We start from the raw sequence: 24,136 nt of genomic DNA on the forward strand, positions 1-24,136 counted from the left end.
TTAAGTGAAGCTTCCTCCAGTGATAAAGGAGTGGATTTGAAAGCTTCTTCGTCAGTTGCAGGTAAGTAGGCCTGACTTGGATTACAATAAAACATCTTCGTGTAGGAAAGTATCTTTTATAAGGATTTCATACAATTATGTCATGTCACATGACCCAGACGGTTAAGGGAGGGGTAAACAGAATCTAATGATGATGAAAACACAAGTACCAACAGAAATATGATGATATTGCAGCGATAAATACGACGAGGACGATCATTCATGCCCTTTTCTTTTAATTTTAGACTCGGAGAAAACTCAAGTTTCACCGGCATCTGGAAAACTGGAGGATTTGGAGATCGAAAGTTCCACAGGTACACAGTTAAACTGTCAACAGTATAGAAATATTAATATAAAAAATCTGGTTTATAAATTAAATTTTACTTTACAATGAATTAACAGACAGCCACATATGATACAGTAATGAAATGCTTGAGAACAATAAAAAGCAACAATACTGAGATAGCAGGGGTGAAAAAAAGTGCAGTTATTTTTTGTTGATGTATGCAGAGTAGGGGGTTACTTTCTAGAAATTGATTATCCTTGATCGTTTAAAGGAACTTTCCTAAAAACAGCGGAATATGTTTGATTCTTAATTTATTTTAGGTACTTTGAAAGGGAAAGACTTAGCAAACCAAGGAAAGGTGGATTTGGATGATGAGCTTTCATCAGGTGAAAGAAATAAAACAGTAAATGAATTGCACTTCTTAAGTTTGTGACTACAAAAAGACCTAAAGAAAATAATTAAACGCAAACAACTAGTACTGATTCATTACGGTTCAAAGTTTTACTTTGCTTAAAGTAAAATATTCTTCTTTACCATTTCAAGGTCAATTTGGATTAAACGAGTCAGATGACGGTGACGGCAAATCAACAGGTACAAGTAATTAGTACAAACTCAGAGTATGTGTGAGCCTAAGCCTAAATTAAACACTGGGAAAGCAAGTGAGTTTCGAAAGATTTGACACGGACTGAATAACTTTTTGTGGGTCAATATTTAAGATAGAAATAAAGAAGAAATTATTTTACAACCTTAATCTGCACAATAACCATGCGATGTAAATCTTTTAACTTTTCCAACTAGTTTCGGTCTTAGATATTTTTACATCAAGGGGAAAAACCTTGAATATCTTATGAGATGAAGAAAACAAAAGTCGTTAGTTTCTCACGAGTTAGAGTGTTATTATTATTTATATGTATTGGTATTTTAGTTGGTCACCAGGCCTCCCCTGTAGCAGCTGGAGGAAGCCAGGACTTTTCTGACAACAGTTCACTAGGTAAGAAAAAGAAATAAAGTTTCTTGAGATTTTTTGTATTATCAATGATAAGACAACTGGAAGCGGAAGTTTGTCAACTATGATGAGCAAAGCAAATATTCTTGGCATGAACAATCTAAGAAACCCCTTATCAGTCGCGTTATCACATATTTTGGCCATGAATTTCCCTTTGATCAGTTGATAACTCAAAAAAGATTGAAAATCATTTCTTTGTAAATTAATTGACAGAAAAAAGTGAAGCCGCTTCTGTTGAGAAAAAGCTGAACATGAACGATGCTCCCTTAGCAGGTAAGCGAGGAAGTGAGGTGAAATCAAAGTCTTTAAAATATCGAGCCTGGTGGAGTTTAATTGACCGGATTTATTTCCATACTCTTTTCTCTCTAGCCCTGTTGTGGGAACAGTAAACAGAATCTATTGATAATTAAAACATATATAGTAACAAGATTATGATATTGTTCATGTCGATAAAAACGGTGATGACGACCAGTCAAACCCCTTTTTTCTTTATTTTAGAGCCGGATAAAACTCAAATTTCATCGACACCTGGAAGAATAGAGGATTTAGAGATTGGCAGCTCAACAGGTACTGAGTTAGACTTTAAACATTGTAGAAGTATATTACAATCATCAATCTGATTTATCAATTAAATTTTGGTTGAAAATTAATTAACAGACAGCCACACATAATAAAGTACTGAAACGCTTGAGAACAATAAAAAGCAACAATACTGAGATAACAGGAGCGATAGAGGGTGTAATTATTTTTCTTGGTGTGTGCGGAGTAGGCGATTACTTTCTAGAAATTCATTATCCTTCATCGTTAAAAGGAAATTTCTAAGGAACAGCCCAATATGTCTGATTCTTTATTTATTTTTAGATACCTTGGAAGGGAAAGATTCAGCAAATCAAGAGAAGGCGGATTTGGATGATGAGATTTCGTCAGGTGAGAGAAATGAAAAAGCAAATGAATTTCACTTCTGAAGTTTGTGACTACAAAAAGACCTTTGAAAATACACGCAAATAAAAAAAAAGGCAAAAAACTGAATCATTACGGCTCTAAATTTCGTTTGCTTAAGGTGAAATATTCTTCTTTACCATTTCAAGGTCAATTTGAGTTCAAGGAGTCAGATGACGGTGACGGCAAATCAACAGGTACAAGTAAATAGCGCAAACTTATAATATGCGTGAGCCTAGGCGTCAATTAAACACTGGGAAACAAGTTACAAGGCAAGTGAGCTTTCAAAGATTGAAAATCGATTGAGTAACTTTCTGTTGGTCAATATTTAAGACAGAGACAAAAAAGAAATTATTTTACAACCTTAATCTGCATAATAACCATGCGTTTTAATTTTTTCACTTTTCAAACTGATTTCGGTCTTAGATATTTTTACTTCAGGGGTAAAAACCTTGAATATATTAGGAGATGAAGAAAACAGAAGTCGCGAGTTTCTCTCGAGTAGGAGTGTTATTATTATATATGCATTATTAACCAAGCGTGAGGTCAAGATGGCTGGATAGTGACCAAGTTCTGTTTTTGCATTTTTATGGACCGTGACGAGGCCGAGGTCCATAATAATGCGAAAAACAGAAAACAAAAAACACCGTGCTATTATCCAGCGATCTTGACCGAACAAGCTCGGTTGATAAAGAATTTATTCTATTGCAAAAAAATGTTCCCTAAATAAGAATTAGGAGTGACCTGTTTACTTTGAGAGTCGGGAAAGAAAGCCAACTGTGTTTGTACTTCGTTTCTGTTTTCTTTGTTTGGATAATCTTAAGCAACTTTTTGCGTTTCCATAGTTCTAGTTCAATTTTTTTTCATGCGCGGGATCGATGCGGAAAATCCTGGGCGGGCAAGCTGGGCCCATCTTGGACCGCTCGGGTAGCCACGGGATCCGCTTCATCTTGCTCAAGGGTGCTGCGTGCAATGTACTAATTAATGTTTATTGGTATTTTAGTTGGTCACCAAACCTCCTCTGCAGCAGCTGAAGGAAGCCTGGAATTTGCTGACAACAGTTCACCAGGTGAGAAAAAGAAACATAAAGCTTCTTTAGATATTTTGTAGAATTATCAATGACAACTAGACCTGGAAGTTTGTCAACTATAATAAGAAAAGGAAATATTCTTGGTACCTCGACAATCTAAGTCACCACTTATCAATCACGCTGTTACAAGTTTAGTCCATGAACTGCCTCTTTGACGATTTGATAACTCAGAAAAGAGTGAAAATTATTTCGTTGTTATTTTTATTACAGACAAAAGTGAAGTTACTTCTGTTGAGAAAGAACTGAACATGAAGGATGCTCCCTTGGCAGGTAAGCGAGGAAGTGAGGTGCAATCAGAGTCTTTAAAAAGTTGAGCCTCGTGGAGTTTAGTCGGCCGGATTTATTTCTATTATCTTTTCTAACTAGGAGAGCAATTAAAAGCAACATTACGAAAACCTTAGGCAAAAAAAAAAAATCCCCAATTATTCTTGATCTGGCCCATTAGGTGCAAAGTTTTATGCAAATTCGGGTAGTTATCTTTTAGCAATTTATTATACTTCATCTATTTCAGATAATTTCCAAAGCACAACCCAGTTCTATCTTTTAGGTACGTTGCAGGATAAAGTTACAGCAATCCAAGAAAAACTGGATTTGGATGATGGACCTTCCTCTGGTGAGAGAAAAAAAAAAACCGCAAAAAGATGATTGTATTCTAAATTTATAGCCACTGAGTACAACGAGCGTTATAAAAACAAACCCAAACTGACAAACTCAACACTGACAGTGTGATTGTATTCTAAATTTATAGCCACTGAGTACAACGAGCGCTATAAAGACAAACCCACACTGACAAACTCAACACTGACAGTGTTCTTTGCTCAAAGTGAATTTGTGTTATTTGCTGTTTTAAGATCATTTTGCCTCCAAGAAGGAATCAAATGACGATGGAAGCGAACCAAAAGGTACAAGAAATCATCGATAAAGTAATCATCGATAAAGTAATCATCGATAAAGTAATCATTTACAATAAATATACGAAGTTCATATATATATATATTTTTTTTGAACTGTGGTATTAGATACGTATGATGCACGATCCTCGCAGTAGAGCGCGCTATTTATGCAATAGCGAAAATAAGACCTGAAAAAAATAAGGCCTGTACGGGATTCGAATCACTGACCTCTGCGATACTAGTGCAGCGCTCTACCAATTGAGCTAACAAGCCAACTGGGAGCAGGCCGTTAAGTTGATTCGTAATAAACCCGTGATGATAAATCAGATACAATGTATATATGAAGCTCATATATTTTGAACTGCGGTATTAGATACGTATGATGCACGATCCTCGCAGTAGAGAGCGCTATTTATGCAATAGCGAGTCAGAACTGAGAAAAATCAGGCCTGTACGGAATTCGAACCACTGACCTCTGTGATACTAGTGCAGCGCTCTACCCAAAAAAAAAAATATGAACTTCGTATATTCACTGTATCTGATTTATCATCACGGGTTTATTACGAATCAACTCAACGGCCTGCGCCCAGTTGGCTTGTTAGCTCAATTGGTAGAGCGCTGCGTCAGTATCGTAGAGGTCAGTGGTTCGAATCCCGTACAGGCCTGATATTTTTCAGGTCTGATTTTCGCTATCGCATAAATTGCGCTCTCTACTGCGAGGATCGTGCATTATACGTAAAGTAATCATTGTAAGCCTAAATCTACAGGACATAATACACAAACAAGTGACGCTCGGCGAAGTTTCTGTTTTAAACCAAAGCAAATTAACTTAAAACAGAAATAACTCAATTTGTTTCGCAACTACGAGCGAAGCTTTTGAGGTCCTGTTATATTAAACAATTTTGTGTTTTTTCTCACCCTTTCTATCGTGAGTAATAGTTTCAGCGACTCTAGGCCTTAGTAACTTGAAACAAAAGGAGCACATAGCTTACCCCTTCCAAAATTTGTACAAAAGGACTTAAAAGAACAGAAAGAGTTACTTGGAACAAATGTTACGAGACAAATTTGGAATTTCCACGGATTGAAAACGGATTTAGTGATTGATCGTAAAGCGCTGTTGATCTGTCATTGTAAGTAGCGCTCTATAAGTGATAAATTGTAATTATAAATTGTAATTGTTGTATCAATGGGTCAGTCTTTCTTCACAGAACAGTTCAATACTTGCATCTTCATCGAACAATTCAATACTTTCAGTTCTTTGTTCTAATTGATTTTGTGTCCTTGACTATTTCTAGATTATTCTACATCCAAGAAGGAATCATGTGATGATGGAAGCAAACCAAAAGGTACAAGCTAGAGATAATTCAAAAACTACTAATGCGTGTAAGCCTAAATCTACGCGAAATTGTTTAAGAAGCTCCATATTTAAAATCAACTTAGATAAGGTACATCTTTTCATCGAAATTTCAGGATCAGCTAAAAGTGAAGGTACCGTAAGTGATAAAGGAGTGGATTTTACAGCTTCTTCGTCAGTTACAGGTAAGTAGGACTGACTTGGATCATTAATAATACAACATATTCATAGTAGGAAACTATCTCTTAAGGACTTCGTAGAATGAATTGTTACATGACCCAAACGATTAGGGTAACGGTAAACAGAATCTATTTATAATGAAAACATGAATAGTCACAAAAATATGATAATGTTGATGACGATCATTCAAACCCATTTTTTTTTTTTTTTCAGAGTCGGAGAAAACTCAAGTTTTATCGGTATCTGGAAAAAAAGAAGACTTAGAGATCGGCAGCCCGACAGGTACATAGATAAGCTGTAAATAGTAAAGAGGTATTTCAATCATTAATCTGGTTTCTTATTTAAACTTTGGTTTGAAATGAATTAACAGACAGCTAGCTGCATCTAATACAGGGATCTAATGCTTGAGAAATTTGCAGAGTAGGCAGGTTTCTGTCTTGAAATTTATTATCATCGTTGAAAGGAGATTTCCAAAGCACAACTCAATGTGTTTGATTTTTTATTCATTTTAGATACTTTGAAAGGGAAGGACTCAGCAAACCAAGAGAAGGTGGATTTAAACGAGGAGCTTTTATCAGGTTAGAGCAATAAAACATCAAATAAATCGCTCTTCTCTAAGACCTTTGGAAATTAATCAAACACGCACAACTGAATCACTACGGCTCAAGGTTTTGTTTGCTTAAAGTGTAGTATTCTTCTTTACCATTTCAAGGTCAATTTGGATTGAAGAAGGAGTCAGATGTCGATGATGACAAATCAACAGGTACAAGTAATTAGTGCAAACTCAGAATGTGTGTAAGCTTAGGCGTCAATTAAACAATGGGAAACACACTGCGAAGCGAGTGAACTTTTCGAAGATTTAAAACTGAGTGAATAACTTTCTGTGGGTCAACATTTAGGATAGAAATAAACATAAGAAGAAACTAATTTGAGAGCCTAAATCTGCACAATAACCATGAGTGTTAATCCTTTCACTTCCCTAACTGATTACGGTATTAGTTACTTTTCCCCTTGACGTAGGTCTGCGCAATAGCCACAGGTTTCAATTTTTTTACTTCCAAACTGATTGCGGTATTAGATATTTTCACTTCAGGAGGAAAAACCTTGAATAAGTTAGGTGATGAAGAAAACAAAAGTCACGAGTTTCTCATGAGTAAGAGTGTTATTATTATTGATATGTATAGGTATTTTAGTTGGTCACCAGGCCTCCCCTGTAGCAGCTGAAGGAAGCCTGGACTTTGCTGACAACAGTTCACCAGGTGAGAAAAAAATATAAAGCTTCTTCAGACTTTTTATAGAATTATCGAGGGCCCCATTTAAAACAACTGGACATGAAAGTTTGTCAACTATGATGAGCAACTGAAATATTTTTGGCATCTGAGAGAGCACCTATGAATCGCACTATCACAAGTTTAGTCCATGAATTGCCTCTTTGACCAGTTGATAACTCAGAAAAGAATGAAAGGCATTTCGTTTTAATTTTATTGACCGACAACAGTAAAGCTTCTTCTATTGAGAATAAACTGGATATGAAGTATATTCCGTCAGTAAGTAAGCGAGGAAGTGAGGTGAAATCAAAGTCTTTAAAAGATTGAGCCTGGTGGAGTTAAATGGGCCAGATTTATTTCCATACTCTTTTATCTCTAAGACAGTAATTAACATCAACAATAGGAGAACCTAAGGCCAGAAACATCCCCAATTATTCTTGATCTGGCACATTAGATGCAAAGTTTTATGCGAAGTCAGCCGGTTATCTTTTAGCAATTTATCATCTTTCATCAATTTCAATTGATTTCCAAAGCACAACCCAATTCTATCTTTTTAGGTGCGTCGAAGGATAAAGTTACAGCAATCCAAGAAAAACTGGATCTGGATGATGGACTCTCATCAGGTTGGGGCAAAAAACGCCTAAGAAGATGATTGTATTCTAAGTTTGTAACCACTGAGTACAACGAGCGCTATGGAAACGAACACACTGACAAAATCAACAGTAACAGTGTTCTTTGCTCAAAGTGAATTTGTGTTATTTGCTGTTTTAGATCATTTTGCATCCAAGAAGGAATCAGATGACGATGGAAGCAAACCAAAAGGTACAAAAATTCATTGAAAACTGATGAGTGTGAGCCACAATAAAGTGACGCTCGGCAAAGTCTCTGTTTAAACCAAGACAAGAAAGCTTAAAATGGAATTAATTCAATTTGTTTCCCAACTACGAGCCAAGCTTCTGAGGCCTTGTTATATCAAACAATTTTATACTCTTTCTCACATTTTCTATCGCGAGCTATAAGTTCAGCGAATCTTGTACAAAAGGACCTAAAAACAGTAAGGTTACTCGGAAAAACTGTTGCAAGACAATTTGGACTTTCGACAGATTGAACACGGATCGAGTGAGTATCGGTGAGTCAGTCTTAGGGATAGAAAATAATTTTTTCTTCACAGCCCAAACATTGTATCGTTACCGCACAATCTAATGTTTTCAGTTCATTGTTCTAATTGAATTTGTCTTTCTTACTATTTCAAGATTATTTTACATCCAAGAAGGAATCCGCAAATGATCATGGAAGCAAACCAAAAGGTATAAGTAAGAGATAATCTAAACTACTAATGTGTGTAAGCCTAAATCTGCGGGAAATTATCTAGAAATCTCCACAATTAGGTGAGACTTGGCACAGCTTCTGTTTAAAACAAGGCAAAATAACTTGGAATGTTCCTATCATACAATTTTTCCTTAGAGTTTTCCAACCATCAAACCAAGGTTTTAAGGCCCTGTTATATCCAACAAATTTGAAGATTTTTCTGACACTGTGTCGTGAGTTTATTTGGTTAAGCGACTATGGGCCGTCAATCGTCAAAAGAAGTACATAAATCAACCAAATTTGTGCAAAACGACTTGAGAATGGCAAGGGTTATTTAGAAATGTTGCAAGAGAAGTTGAACTTTCGAGTGAAAAAAAAAAAATTAAAATAATGGGTAAGTTTTCTTCACAGCTCAAACGTTGCACCATCACCGTGCAATTTGATTTTTTTCAGTATTTTAAGCTATTTTAGACTTAAATATTGTGACTTTATGGGGAAAATCCTGGAATGTATTACAGGTTGAAAAAACGAAAATCACCCCAGATCGCGCCTGTTTTAATTAACCGTTATTTTATATTCAGTTGACGAAGAGACCAATATGGCAGCCGATGGAAACCTGGCCGTTGCTGACGTCGACAGCGGTTTCTCAGGTGAGGAAAAAACTAGACTTTGTCAGATTTTGACCATAATTAAAATGACACAACTCCAACCGTCATTTGTCAGCTATGATGAGCATAACGAATTGTCTCTGTATCGCGACCGTCGAATACACCAGTCGTCGATTGCGCGATCATTGGTTTGGTCCAAGAGTCGCGCCTGTGATCAAAAGAAAATTTATTGATCACGATAAAGAGAACCAGTTCAAGAGGGAATTACAGAACACACAATATGCCACAAAAAAAAAAAAAGACAATCAGTGAAAGTCTTTTCTTTGTCATTTCTTTAACAGACAAAAGTAAGGCTACTTCCGGTGACAAAAACCTGGATTCAAGCAATACGTCTGTGGAAGGTAAATAAGTCAGAAAACTCGGTGAAATTATTAAAGTCTTAACTGAGAGAGGGTAAGCCTGGTATAGAAAAGAAATATCGGCCGAAATGTTGATTGGGACTTTGCAAGATCGATGTTTAACCGAGTTAAGTTAAACGATTGACTCTCGGAAACTGAATTACCTACTTAGGGCAGATTCTTCTCAACAGAAGGGTAAAAGGCAGGAGATAAAAGAGTAAGATACAAAGGACCGTTAAAAATCATAATTGTTTATGCTGTTATCATCACCCCTTTCATTTTAGTTCTCAAAGAGGCACAAGTTGACGCTGCTGAAGGAAACGAGGACTTTGCCGTCAACAATTCGTCAGGTGAGAAATTGATCGTGATCAACATTTAGCATGTGCCATTGATACAAACTCGATGAGGAAGAGTTTAACCTGTCCACAAACAGGGTCAGTTATATCGATTCAATCAAATTGATGCCTTGTTAGTCCAATCAGTGGGGTTAACAACGTGCATGGAAATCAAACTGTATATTCCATGAATTGCACATTCATTAAGGGTCCCTAAGTCGAAAATAAGTTGACTTGTATCACGCGCAAATTATATCTTATATATCGTTGCTATGATTTCAGAGAGCGACAATTCAGGTGATCAACATGTGGATCCAGACGAAGACCCCTTAGTTGGTAAGTGAGACAACCAATGCGTTGAACTAAACGTTAAATCAGACATCCAATTAACAATTACAGTTAAACCGCTGCTTTAAAAGCGCTTTTCATTTAAGTGTTGTTAAACCAAAGCCAAAGCAATGTAAGCGCAAGCCAAACCTAACAAAATATCACAAAACGTTTTAACCGCTAGTTGCCGTTTTCGGATTTTGGCTACTATAGTCGCCCTTTAGGGATTTTGGCCATTATTGGCCTTTTGGCAATTTTTCCCATTAGTGGCTGTTTAGTAATTTTGGCCACTAGTGGCTGTTTTGAAATTTTGGCCGCTAGTAACCATTTCGATATTTTAGCCACTAGTGATCGTTTCCGAAATTTGGCCACCAGGGGCCGTTTAGCCATTTTGGCCACTAGTGGCCGTTTTGGAATCTTGGTCACTATTGGCCGTTTTCCCATTTCGGGCACTAGAGGTCGTTGCGCCATCTTAGCCACTTCTTGCCGTTTTAGGATTTTGGCCACTAGTGGCCGTTTTCCGTTCTTGGCCTCTAATGACTGTTTTGCAATTTTGGCCATTGGTGGCTGTTTTGCAATTTTGGTCACTAGTGGCCGTTTTGCAGCTTTGGTCACTAGTTACCGTCTTGCCATTTTCGCCACTAGCGGATGTTTTTAAGATTTTGGTCATTAGTGGCCGTTTTGAGATTTTAGCCACTAGTGGCCGTTTTGGATGATTTTGGCCACTGGCGGCTGTTTTGCCATTTTGGCCAAAAGTGGCCGTTTACGAATCTTGCCGACAAGCGGCCGTTTGGCAATTTTGACCACAAGTGGCTCTTTCGCCATTTTAACCACAAGGTACCGCTTTGTCCTTTTGGCCACTAGTAGCTGTTTTAATATTTTGCCCACTAGTGGCCATTTACGAGCGACGTTGTGAATTGACCGAGTGGAAATCGAAAAATGTGGCACATGGTCGAAAAATTGAAAACCTTCAAATTTTTCCCAGAGATACTTTGTAGTGAACATAGAAATGTGGTGAGGTTTTGTTTTCAGACTTGCATCTTTATCCTAGAAAATTCACGAAACTGAAACGAGCGTCGGTAGTCGTAAAATGGCGGAAATCAGTGCCCCGAGTAGAGGCAAATGAGCTTTTTTTATGAAAAGTGCTAAGGAAAGCAGGCTCATATTAATTTTATAAATTTGTATAGGAAGGATACAGGCATGGTTTTAGTCAAAAACGGGACCATTTTATTTAATCTGGAGCTCACGGAACACTTTTGAAAATTACCAATATTTCAAAATCCAAATATCGCATTTCGCAGCAAATTTTCAATTATCATTTACTACATGCAGTGTAACTCAGAATCGGTTCAGGTTAAGCTCATGATAAGTGAAAATAGTGTTGTTCTCGAGGATGTAAAAATTAGTCTAGGGCTTTCTATTTTCGCCGAAAAAACCAGGCTGAACTTTGTGAAAATCGCAACATCGGCAGTTACGTCACGACTTAGTCTAATTAGGTACCCTGTGGTTAACGCAGAAATTCCAAGCACCCTTTTACAGTAAGTACCGTGTTTGATCAGGAAATCAGTACAATAAGCTACCCTTGCATAGCTACCGACGACAGACTGGTTTTTATCCCTGCTTTCGTTTCAAATTCTCATCCATTCCACATGGTGAAATTGTTTACAACACCAGATTCCGTAAGCTAGCGGAGGCGTCTGTTTTTCTTGGCATTTTCGGACACATTTAAGTTTTAAGAAAGTTCTAGGGTAAAACTGAGCTTCACTGTGGACTTGAAAGAGGACAGTTCAATCATTTATACCGGTAGATCAAACATTCTTTGACGAAGACGTTGAAGACGGGAGGCAATCTGATACTAGTGTAGATGTTACATACTAAAGCGTCTGTCATGCAAGGCTGAAATTATTTCAATCTTGTTACCACCTTGTAATTTTACGGCCACGAATTTCCGTAACTATGGTCTTTAACAAACTTGTCAATGTGATAATCTTTCTTATCAGTAAGTCATCGCTGTGAGAAAACGTGGGAACGTTGCAAAAAATGGATCAAGAGTTCGAACTGATTTGGTACAAAACTTTTAATTTTGTGGGAACGTTGCAAAAAATGGATCATGAGTTCGAACTGATTTGGTACAAAACTTTTAATTTTGTCAAATAAAACGAAGTGAAATGTTAATATTTTTGGGAGGAACTCTTATTACTACCGTCGTACGGGAAAAAAAGGTGGTTTCTGTACCCTAAAGAAACAAATAGGTAACCTTTAAAAATTGTAAATTGAAAAAGTGAACCGTTCATCTTGAAAATTAGTGAATGGTTAACACCACAGCGTTTAATTTTGAGTAATGGATGCACGTGGGAGGTGTTTAGGTACCACAGAAGCGTAAGGGTCTCGCGGGGCGATAGCCGAGAGAGACTCTGGTTTCTTGAGTGCTTAGTAAACCTTCTTATGGCATACACAACTCAGTAGCGTACGCTGTGGTGTTAAGCATTTGTTTTATAGCATGACAACATACATTGAAGCAAAAAAGTTCCTATTTATGTAACAAATATTACGTGACCAGAAAAAACAAGCGTGCGGAAAACAGTCATTGCATTTCTTCATGTCAGCAACGAATATCCATGAGCAAATGGTAGACACGAAATTGGCCAGTAAGAACGCGCGCTTTACTTTGGTTATGTTATAGTTCAAATTATGGAATGCTGTGAACGGCAACGTACATTAAAGGAAAATATAATTCCAAAACCTCTCTTGTTTTGTTTGAGTTTATTTAACGATTGTTTTCAAAATGTCGTCACGGACTTGCCAATCAAATGTCAAATAAATCTAACCTATCGCGCCTTTGTTGTTTGTGTTTCCCCGCTCTTTAAACCAGTTATTTACTTTTGTTGCCATAAGCTGTTGTTAAGTCTTTGGTTTTCTTGTTGAGGCTGTTTTATCGTTGTTGTCATTGTGGATCACATTTTCTTGATCCACTTGCTCAAAATGTTCTCAAAATCGTAAAACCCATGTTTCATTTGAAAAAATGTGAGGAATGAGCACTCAGTAAATGGACTTGTATAGTTTTGGACATGAGCATTACTTTACTGGGTATCCTAGGTGTTGCAAGTTAGTGGTCATATCGAGTAACGTTTCCGTTTCCCTGCGTTTTTAGTGATAGGAAAGGACTGTCTTCAGCAAGGTAACAAAGAATACATGCAGGAAAATTATCATGGTGCAATACAACTCTACACCGAGGGACTTCAACTTAACTGCAAAGATAATCGGCTGACAGCCAAACTCTACAGTAACAGGGCAGCAGCACATTTCCATTTAGGTATGGAATTTGAATGTTAAAATATTTGTAGTTTACTTTAAAAGTTCATCTTCGAAAAGGGTTATGCGGTCCCATTTTAGGCTACTTTTTCTGAACGTTTATCAATGACTCCAAACAAGTTGAAGAATATCCAGTAATATAATGACTACTTAAGACAAAGAATCCGTATCTTGCAACTTTTATTGGACTAAAAGCCCCGAAGAGAGCTTTATATCACTCACGACTCTTGTTCAACGTTTGGAGGTTAGGAAAGCTCAATTTGTAGGTCCTACTGTTAAAAATAGGGGGGAAATAAATAAGCCAATCCCATTAACACCGTCAATTCCCGTGTGTATTCTACTCTTCCTCCTCTCCAGTCTCCCTTCTTATCTCATTATCGTAGGTGAAAAGATCGAGCTGGTTTTCTTATCACTCAGCCGTGAAAAAAACTCGAAATAGTAGTAAACAGGCCAGTTTAAAGGCGAATCGGATACTCTTTTTACTATCGTATGATATCCCTCTCTTAGGAAACTTTGAAAACAGCCTGGATGATGCCTCGGTTGCCGTTCAATTGGAGCCAACTTTCACCAAAGCCCTTAAGAAAGGTAAGTTTTACTTTAGCCACCATTCAGTAAAAAGGCTCTGGCTACGTTGACATAAAATGTCTCGGCTCATATCTACGTGGTCACACACTGGAAAACATCTTTTGTGTATTGAAAATGCCAATCTTTTGTCTTCTCAATAAAGGCACTTAACTATTTCCCACCAAACATTGTTTTTATAGGAGCTGAGGCTTGTGCACAGCTTAAGTTGTATGATGAAGCAAAGATCTGGTGTCAGAAAGGACTAGCTATATCCTTTGAGAAATTCATTCGTATAAAAGATGTAAAAAGTGCTTCAAACAACAGTCAGACCTGTATTAAGCGATCACCCTGTATTAGTAGGACAGTTGTCAAAGTAGCGAATTTGTTTCTCCTTGATTACTTTAATTTCACTTTTACTAAGCGGTCGTGGTCACCTTTGAATGAGTCCCAAGGGTCTTTTTTGCATTGTCCTCCACCTGTATTAAACGGTCACTTGAAACGAAACCACCTTTTCTATGTTATTCTATTTTACTTCTTAACTCGTTAGGTCTCGGAAAGAGACGACGAGCATACTATTCATCATTTATGGTCACTACATCTGCCTTCGTTTTGAGGCTAAAACTATGGTGCTGAATAATTAACAAATTCAGTTAAAACTAAAATGTCTAAATCCAGCTTACTAATCACTTTCATCGTGGCCCTCGTCACCTCATTCAGATTCTGGCTTCTTTGTTGAAATCCTCCTGTCATAAAACAGCTTTACAGGGCTAGCACGTGAAGAGGCATGTGGTATCGACCTCTGTGTCACAGGTTAGGTCTGATTGCCATACGTATGGCTGGACTTAGCGAGCACTCATTTCTTTTGAGCACTGATACTGTTTATAAGACTCACTTTTCATTTATTGAAGGCTACAATTTCTCTTGCAATGATAGACTCCCTGCTCGTTCAATTTTCGGGGACGTATAGGGAGTAGCCGAACTCATGTCACACGGTAGTATTGTCGACACGTGGAAGACTTGGTGTTTAAAAGTTAAAGAGCCAATTTGAGGCAATTGCAATGACCTAATCATTTCGGTCCTACAAGAATCATGCCTTGAAGTGCATCAAACGTAACACCAACCTTTCCATTCTGACCGATAGTTTAGATTTGGGTCCAAAGACCTGTTTCACAGCTTTGCAATAAGGGATAAGCTCTTATGTTGTTAGCCCCGGTAGGAAACTTTAGATGTCAAAGGCCCAAACAACAGCCTCTTCTTCCATCTAGATATTCCACCGCTAAGACTCGCCTAGACTTTGGCTCGTAAATCCACCTGCTCTCCTCGCTCTTACCCTTCCTTGCTCCAATAAAGCTCAGTGTTAATACCGATACCCCGACGGTTCTTTTCTTAGCTTTCGTATGGTCATGGTCCTCTGCTATAAACATCCTCATGGGTTTCTGCATGTACGGTAGAACTACTGATAGTTTCTCGACGATGTATGGCGGTAATTTGAAGATTGCCTTTTCCTTCAGCAAAATATGTTAACCCTCTCAACCAGAAACACCACCTGTCGCTAAGCTCTGACTACGAGTTGGAGGTATTTATTGACTGTATATCTACTGCTATAATGCCTAAGAGACTAATCAAACTCTCCTCATCGCCAGGGCCTCAAGGATAACGGATTATCCAGCTAAAAGCAATACCCGAGCTTTATCTTGCGCCGTTTCACGTTTTTCCTCAGCTATCGACATCTTGCACACCCGCTTTGCACAGGAAAAACGATACATTATCCATTGTCCTGGCATGAACAATAGATACCAATTTGTCAACAATCTCAGAAACAGGCCCAAGTTTTTGAGGTTTTTTGCAGACATACAAAACAAAGCGCTCAAATGGCGAACAGGCCGCGAGGAGAGTATCGCGTCTTCCCTGCCCAAATATGTCTTAGTCACATGTAACCTCGTCACCCAGCACTGACAAGTGGTGGATCTTAATGTCTTACTCTTTCCACATTCGTGTAATGCACATTTCATTTTCCATCTAAATTAAAGGTTCTCCTTGGATTGCGAACACGCTTTGATGCTGGCCCCAGTTGAGGTTAAAATATTTTAATCTGCTTGCCATTCTCCCTATAGTTCTTGTGTTTTCACAGCTTTTCTCCATCTCTAACTATGATTCAGGAATGTCAATTAAAATAAAAATCTTCCCAGCCGTTGTCCTTCCCCTCTGAAACTGCCAGTTCTAATTCCATCTTAATCAGCACTCATTCGCTGTTTCTCTATTGCTGTCACAGTTCTATCTTTTCGTCATATGTTAGTCTGTGTGACGATTAAAGCCCTAATCCACCCGTTGTCCCCCAGAGCTCGTTCCATAATTCTTAAAGTGTATGCCATTTGCATCAAACTGGTGGCCCCTTACTTCCTTTTATAACAAACAAACTTTGAAACCTCTTGTAATTCTTAGATGCCCTTTTCTTTTATCCCGTCAAAACATCACGAAATACTTATATATAGTTCTTCAGCCTTTTTGAGCGTATTAAAAACGTTCCTGTTGTGTCAATTTTCGCTAAGATGTAATTCTCCTTGCCTTGGCAAGTTATCATCTTAAGAGATCAATCATTCCATTTCTACTCAAGCATTTAAACAATAATTCCTTGCCTCTCTACATGTCACAAACTGTCAATTTATCTTAAATCAGAACTTAGCGATCAGACTTTTCCAATGAGTGCATTTGGGGCAAAACGCTTCTCCTTTCTTGGTCAAAAGGGTACGATATCCGTACTTTGTTTTATACTGAGTGATATTTGGAAAGCATTTGTTAGTAATCCCTGCTCCTTTGCGCAGATTTCTCTCGAAGTGACTCGACACAATTTATCCCCCGTTCAAATTTATGTTAATGAGTATAAAATGACATTTAAGAGGCAGACAAAGTGGCAAAGCGAACAATAAGAAAAGCTGAGAAGTGGACCACTTAAACGAATTGCACAAGGAATAAATGACTATGTGAACTGCAAAGTAAGTACAGTTATTATCGACAATTTTGTCTTAAAGGTCATTCAAATCTTTGTTGCGACGTGGTTTCAGCGAGTTTTCAACAGCCAAAAAGGCACTTTGCAGTTAGAACATAAAGACGTCTTGCAGTCTATACATGGCATTCACCAAAACACTGAATTAAACAAACCTTGAGCCTTCCACACTTCCTCCCAGCAGTTTCATTTGACTTAACGATACGAAGATAGGCGATAATAGGGAAAGATTGCGTCATCTACTAAACAAGTGTGTTGGGGAGACAATCGCATCCGGAGAGATAAAGCCACAGCAAGAAAAGGTAAACTTGAGAATCCCTTCATAACTGTTTCTTTAAATAAAATTATGTTAAGATGAAATAAACAATTTTTGATATAAGAGGAAAATCGAGTTTCCAGATGGGATTGGAACCCACGACCCTCCGTGATCTAGTCGGATGCTCTAACCACTGAGCTACAAGAGACTCTATGGTGAGCAAGGGTCAATTCGTGGGTTTTGACTTCAATACCCACTAATTGGATATTCAAATCCCATCCCGTGGGTATTGGGTATTCAATTGGGTATTTAAATCCCGTGGGTTCAAATCCCATCTGGAAACTCGATTTTCCTCCTATATTAAAAACTGTTTATTTCATCTTTACATGCTCACTTTGAGGGCTGGTCGGCTGCATGTGATGCTTTAATGCATTTGATGCTCTAATGTGACAGCGTGATGCTGTTAGTGAGCTTCTATGCGCTAGCAGAGGTTTGGCTGTGTAGCCGCGTGATGCGGTTCTAGTCAATACCCACTAATAGATCCTTGCTCACCATTGAGTCTCTTGTAGCTCAGTGATTAGAGCATCCAACTAGATCACAGAGGGTCGTGGTTTCAGATCCCATCTGGAAACTCGATTTTTCTCTTGAAATTATGTTAGGCGGCAAAAAAATTTAAAGAGGTTAAAACGAGCATCTCGAGTTCACATCTTTTAATCCAGATCTGGTAACGTAAACCAACCAATTACATCGCTGTGTCGTTACGATCACACGGACATGTAGTAGCCGGTATTGGATGGCGATTGATCCCTCGTCTATTAGGTGCAAAATATTAGCGGCTAAGTATGCCCTAGGAACCTTGTATTATTTTTCTCTGCCAACTCAAGGTGTACCGAGGGCTTTGGACAAGTCATTAAGAATAAAAATGAGCGATAATAATTTTGAATGACGTTTCGGTAACTCGTTCATCCTTTTTTAGTTCTAAATGTCACATTCCTATGAATTCATTCTCTATGACAGAAGCAAGCTGGCAACCGAGTCTGCTCACCTTAGGAGAGCCTCGGACGAGCGCACATTACTGTTAATAGTTAATATGTTTTATAAACAAGGTTCAACTAACTGTTTGATGATGATTCCGATAACTCTCGGACTGTATTCGCAAAGTCATAAAGCTTTCAGGTCGTAGGGGAGATTTGAGTCACACCTAGAGCAAGATAGATTCGATCTCGTCGGTTCTGTTTTTGCCGGCAAAGCTGTCACCATTTTGAAAACAAAAATCAAATTTTAAAAACTTTTTGGTCCCTTTTGTCGATCTGAAAAACTTTTTAGGCACTTTTTACTACTCAATATGAAATTATGATGGTTTAAATAACTATAACAGTTATTTTTAGTCAGAAATTATTTCATACGTCAACTATTTCTATCCATTTAAATCGTCAGTGTGTATTTTTCACGTGACTTAAAACTTCTAGTATTTGAAATGAACGGCGAACCACGCACTTAAGAACCAGTTTTCAGTCGTATTATAATTCTATTATAGGCTAAGATTGTTTGCCGCCTTACTGGAAGAGTATTGGTGCACATAGTGGAAAATGAGGGGACAGAGAGGAACAATTCAGAAGCTGTTTAGCACCTAACACTTGTCGATCTTTCCGAAGTCACATTCAATTTGAGTGATAAATAATTTCTCTGTTTCGTCAGACATCCACACTGAAATAATTTCCGTTTTTCTTACTCGCTTCTATAGACAAAACTTATCTTCAAGCTGTTTAAGATGACATTACTCCCACCCAGAACATCAAAAAGTGATTAGCCTTTAGGCCGAAGTCTTGTAAAAAATACTTACGTTCTAATGATTATCAATTGGCATATTTCAATGGCTTAGACATAAGCCTGCCCCTCCATCACCTCATTTTTTAGCGCTTAGTCACTTTCACAAAGACGACATGTCATTCGAAAATCCACATCGAACGAGGATTCATAAAACCTTTGTACTAGTGTATCTCATAGACCAATCACGAAGGTCTAACAAGGAAACTAGTTGTCTCTGGCCTTTAATGCAAGACCTTCATTCGGACCTAAAACTAAGTCTTCGAATAATAGTAAAATAAAAGTTTGCGACACATTTCCAAACCCTTAGGAAGACTTAAACAAGACAGTAGAACGTATGGCCAGACAAGTGAAAGACAATGCCAGGGAAGGAAGAAGCTATGAAAATCTTGGCAATGCTTATGATGGTCTAGGACAGTTCAAAACAGCCATCGAGTACCATAAACATCACCTAGAAATTGCCAAACAAGTAGGAGCCAAGGCTGCAGAGGGATACATTTCTGCAAATCTTGGCATTGTTTATCATTGTCTAGGACAGTTCAAAACAGCCATCGAGTACCATAAACGTCACCTAGAAATTGCCAAAGAAATGGGAGACAGGGCTGGAGAAGGAGGGAGTTATGGAAATCTTGGCAATGCTTATCATGGTCTAGGACAGTTCAAAACAGCCATCGAGTACCATAAACGTCACCTAGAAATTGCCAAAGAAGTGGGAGACAAGGCTGGAGAAGGAAAGAGTTATGGAAATCTTGGCAATGCTTATCATGGTCTAGGACAGTTCAAAACAGCAATCGAGTACCATAAACGTCGCCTAGAAATTGCCAAAGAAGTGGGAGACAAGGCTGGAGAAGGAAGGAGTTATGCAAATCTTGGCAATGCTTATCGTGGTCTAGGACAGTTCAAAACAGCCATGGAGTACCATAAACGTCACTTAGAAATTGCCAAAGAAGAGGGAGACAAGGCTGGAGAAGGAAGGAGTTATGCAAATCTTGGCAATGCTTATCATTGTCTAGGACAGTTCAAAACAGCCATCGAGTACCATAAACGTCACCTAGAAATTGCCAAAGAAGTGGGAGACAAGGCTGGAGAAGGAAGGAGTTATGCAAATCTTGGCAATGCTTATCATGGTCTAGGACAGTTCAAAACAGCCATCGAGTACCATAAACGTCACCTAGAAATTGCCAAAGAAGTGGGAGACAAGGCTGGAGAAGGAGGGAGTTATGCAAATCTTGGCAATGCTTATCATGGTCTAGGACAGTTCAAAAGAGCCATCGAGTACCATAAACGTCACCTAGAAATTGCCAAAGAAGTGGGAGACAAGGCTGGAGAAGGAGGGAGTTATGCAAATCTTGGCAATGCTTATCATGGTCTAGGACAGTTCAAAACAGCCATCGAGTACCATAAACGTGACCTAGAAATTGCCAAAGAAGTGGGAGACAAGGCTGGAGAAGGAGGGAGTTATGCAAATCTTGGCATTGCTTATGATGGTCTAGGACAGTTCAAAACAGCCATCGAGTACCATAAACGTGACCTAGAAATTGCCAAAGAAGTGGGAGACAAGGCTGGAGAAGGAAGGAGTTATGGAAATCTTGGCAATGCTTATCGTGGTCTAGGACAGTTCAAAACAGCCATCGAGTACCATAAACGTGACCTAGAAATTGCCAAAGAAGTGGGAGACAAGGCTGGAGAAGGAGGGAGTTATGCAAATCTTGGCAATGCTTATCATGGTCTAGGACAGTTCAAAACAGCCATCGAGTACCATAAACGTCGCCTAGAAATTGCCAAAGAAGTGGGAGACAAGGCTGGAGAAGGAGGGAGTTATGCAAATCTTGGCATTGCTTATGATGGTCTAGGACAGTTCAAAACAGCCATCGAGTACCATAAACGTGACCTAGAAATTGCCAAAGAAGTGGGAGACAAGGCTGGAGAAGGAAGGAGTTATGGAAATCTTGGCAATGCTTATCGTGGTCTAGGACAGTTCAAAACAGCCATCGAGTACCATAAACGTCACCTAGAAATTGCCAAAGAAGTGGGAGACAAGGCTGGAGAAGGAAAGAGTTATGGAAGTCTTGGCAATGCTTATCGTGGTCTAGGACAGTTCAAAACAGCCATCGAGTACCATAAACGTGACCTAGAAATTGCCAAAGAAGTGGGAGACAAGGCTGGAGAAGGAGGGAGTTATGCAAATCTTGGCAGTGCTTACTCTTGTCTAGGACAGTTCAAACCAGCCATCGAGTACTCTAAAAGCGCGCTAGAAATTGCCAAAGAAGAAGGGCAAATGCTTGAAATGGCCGTGACTCAATGTAATCTTGCTCTCATTCATGAAAAGGAGGGGGGTCTCCAGTTGGCCCTGGACTATTTTGTTTCCAGTGGAGAGGTTTTTAATGAGGTTCGGGCTACTCTTCTGACTCACGATGCATGGAAGATTTCATTCCGAAATGTTCACCAAACAGCATACAAGGGTATTTGGCGCGTTCTTTTGAGACAGGGTGAGGATGTCAAAGCTCTTCTTGCTGCCGAAGAGGGACGTGCACAAGCTCTAGTAGATTTGATGGATGTAAAGTATAACTTTGTACAAGCCTACGCTCGGTTGAGCTCTGGAAAACGCTATGATTGCCTTTCATTAAGAAACATTTTATCAGATGGAGTTTTTCTAGCAATAACCGGACCTTACATTGTTTCGTGGGTAATTCGAAATGGGAAAGTCGTCGGATGGAGAATGAAGCATGTGAACAATTTTGTTTACCAGGATGAATTAGAATTCTACCTCACCTCTCTGAATAAGGCTACTCTCTCACAAGTCAATGCAAGGGCTGCTGTTGAATGGGAAATGAGTTTACCTGAAGTGGGCCGAGATGGAAAAGGAGCGAACGATGACTCCTTGCGAAACTCGATGACAAATGCTCTGAGGAAGCTCCATGATATCATAGTTACTCCTATTGCTGATTTGGTGGAAGGGGATGAGATTGTATTTGTTCCTGAAGGTCCACTCTGCTTGGTGCCTTACGCTGCATTGGTGGATTCGAATTTAAGGTATTTGTGCGAATCTTTCAGGATTCGAGTGCTTCCATCCTTAACCATTTTAAAATCAATCACTGACTGCCCGAAAGAATTTCATGTTAAAACCGGTGCTCTGCTCGTGGGTGATCCGTGTTACAAACAAGTTATTCATCAGGAGAAATTGCTCAGTCAACTTCCGGGTGCAAGGAAAGAGGTGAAGATGATTGGAGAAATCATCGGCATTGCTCCTCTTATTGGAGAGGAGGCCACAAAGTACGAGGTATTAAGGCGAATGTCCTCAGTTGCCCTAATTCACATTGCAGCACATGGTAAAAAAGAAACAGGAGAAATTCTCTTGGCACCAGATATCAAGAGGAGAACTCGTCAAGCTCAAGAGGAAGACTATTTACTGAGAATGGAAGACGTTTTGCAGGCTGGGCTGCGAGCGAGGCTGGTTGTGTTGAGCTGTTGTCACAGCGCCTGCGGAGAGGTCATGGCCGAAGGTGTGGTTGGTATTGCACGAGCGTTCTTGGGTGCCGGTGCTCGATCCGTTCTGGTAGCCCTGTGGGCCATTGACGACCATGGTACTCTGATGTTCATGAAATATTTTTATGGAGCCCTGGCTGAAGGGAGGAGTGCCAGTGAAGCTGTCAGTCAAGCCACGAAGTGTCTAAGAGAAACTGAAATGTTTAGAAAAGCGTATTACTGGGCGCCTTTTGTCCTTATTGGAGATGACGTGAAACTGGAATTGACCGAGATGTAGATGTTCTCAACGTGAGTGCACTTTTAATTAAGTTTAATCAAGAAAAAGTGAGATGTTAATTATTACTTTATCCTTACATTGACAACTCTTGAATTAGGATTTGTACATTTTTTCAGTTACTCTGAGGTCAAATTCAGTTTTATCTTTTTAAACTTCACTTTGATCGAACAGCCGAGACAGAAGGCGTATAATGCAAAGAGACCAAAAAAACCAAGGACCTATGTTTTGAGTTGAGTCACTGCGTTCAATGAAGCACGGGACCTAGGTTCATTTTGTTGGGGCCTGTTTACATGGAGGTAAGGGACCCCAGGAAAGTGGGACCTGCCCGTCCAGATAATCTCTTATTTTATGTTAATCACGTTTACATGATGAGGGGCGGGGGCAACCTGTCTTGGCAGGTTGCTCAGTCTGTCCGACAATTTGCCATATAAACGTCTCAAGGTGGGGTGATCAGTCTAGGGGTGCGTTCGTGTTACATGAGCAAGCACGCCAACAATTTCTCACCCTGGAATTCCGAAATTGTAAGATTGTATGTAGACGAGGGCTATTTTTGGAGCACGGCTATGTAGGTTACTTCATTCATATAGGGTCCCCATCCCCGTGTTTAGAGTCCCTTACAGGAACTCAAGAAATACCTCAAATTTGAATATGCCTCTATATCTCGTAGTTTTTTCATTTTTCTTTTAGGTCATTACAGAATCAATTTGTGTGCAGACAAGACATGACTAGATCCCCGGCGGGTGACATCGACCGATGGCAGATTGAACTAACAGAGGGAAACCACAAATTAAATGTTAAGCAGTGGCTGGAAGTATTAAATAACCTGCTGCGAGGCAATTAAAAAATAAACGACTTTAATTGCAACCAAAGCGATCAATAATACGTATGTACAGTTCAAAACTCTTTTTGGTCTTTCATTATATTCAGTTTTGGGGATTCATACTGATGAAAATTAGATGACAGATTTTCTGTGGATATTGAGTAGCTAATGTTACGGCCATACGGAAGACATTATGAAGACAAAACATTCTAACTAATTTTACATGGTCTCCGTTGGGATTATTCAGCAACGTTTTGCAAAAAAATCAACGTGAAACTTCGTGTGGCTTATTATCGAGTCATTTTCACAGAGACGAACAACAATTTTATGATTTTCCGAACAGCTTCAGGCATTAGCTAAATACCAGGTTTCAATTTTGGTGTTACCAATAATGTAGAGATATTTTACCTTTGAAGTTTTTGACTTGCTACAAGTTGTACATATGTCTTTTTTAAATGCATTTTAAATCGTTATTCCACATTCCACTTTAGAAGTAATGTACTATTGCAAAAACCTAAAGCAGACATTGTATTAAATTATGAAATGCGGTAACAAAGGA

At 38.8% G+C, this 24,136-nt stretch overlaps 3 protein-coding genes and 1 long non-coding RNA gene across 4 annotated transcripts; all 4 read left to right on the plus strand.

The window, feature by feature from the left end:
• LOC148731764 (uncharacterized) lies at window positions 1-716 on the plus strand. Its single transcript, XR_016002057.1, has 3 exons — window positions 1-61; window positions 285-353; window positions 646-716. It is a non-coding gene; the product is annotated as an uncharacterized LOC148731764 (long non-coding RNA).
• Window positions 717-944: 228 nt separating this feature from the next.
• Window positions 945-3,761, plus strand: LOC148731765 (uncharacterized). Its single transcript, XM_088761942.1, has 9 exons — window positions 945-984; window positions 1,251-1,316; window positions 1,545-1,604; window positions 1,830-1,898; window positions 2,193-2,258; window positions 2,420-2,467; window positions 3,274-3,339; window positions 3,571-3,630; window positions 3,727-3,761. The coding sequence occupies exons 1-9, from the start codon at window positions 945-947 to the stop codon at window positions 3,759-3,761; spliced, it is 510 nt and encodes a 169-aa protein (XP_088618068.1).
• Window positions 3,762-6,187: 2,426 nt separating this feature from the next.
• LOC148731766 (uncharacterized) lies at window positions 6,188-7,707 on the plus strand. The gene is made up of 5 exons (XM_088761943.1): window positions 6,188-6,202; window positions 6,251-6,365; window positions 6,500-6,550; window positions 6,972-7,046; window positions 7,613-7,707. Exons 1-5 carry the CDS (start codon window positions 6,188-6,190, stop codon window positions 7,705-7,707), a joined length of 351 nt encoding a protein of 116 aa, XP_088618069.1.
• Window positions 7,708-9,251: 1,544 nt separating this feature from the next.
• On the plus strand, window positions 9,252-24,136 carry LOC148731767 (uncharacterized). Its single transcript, XM_088761944.1, has 9 exons — window positions 9,252-9,372; window positions 9,654-9,719; window positions 9,987-10,040; window positions 13,183-13,344; window positions 13,851-13,928; window positions 14,108-14,208; window positions 17,115-17,213; window positions 19,305-22,768; window positions 23,445-24,136. The coding sequence occupies exons 1-8, from the start codon at window positions 9,252-9,254 to the stop codon at window positions 22,755-22,757; spliced, it is 4,134 nt and encodes a 1,377-aa protein (XP_088618070.1). The 3' UTR covers window positions 22,758-22,768; window positions 23,445-24,136.

Source organism: Stylophora pistillata, chromosome 5, assembly GCF_964205215.1.
Source record: "Stylophora pistillata chromosome 5, jaStyPist1.2, whole genome shotgun sequence".
Taxonomy (NCBI): Eukaryota; Metazoa; Cnidaria; class Anthozoa; order Scleractinia; family Pocilloporidae; genus Stylophora; species Stylophora pistillata.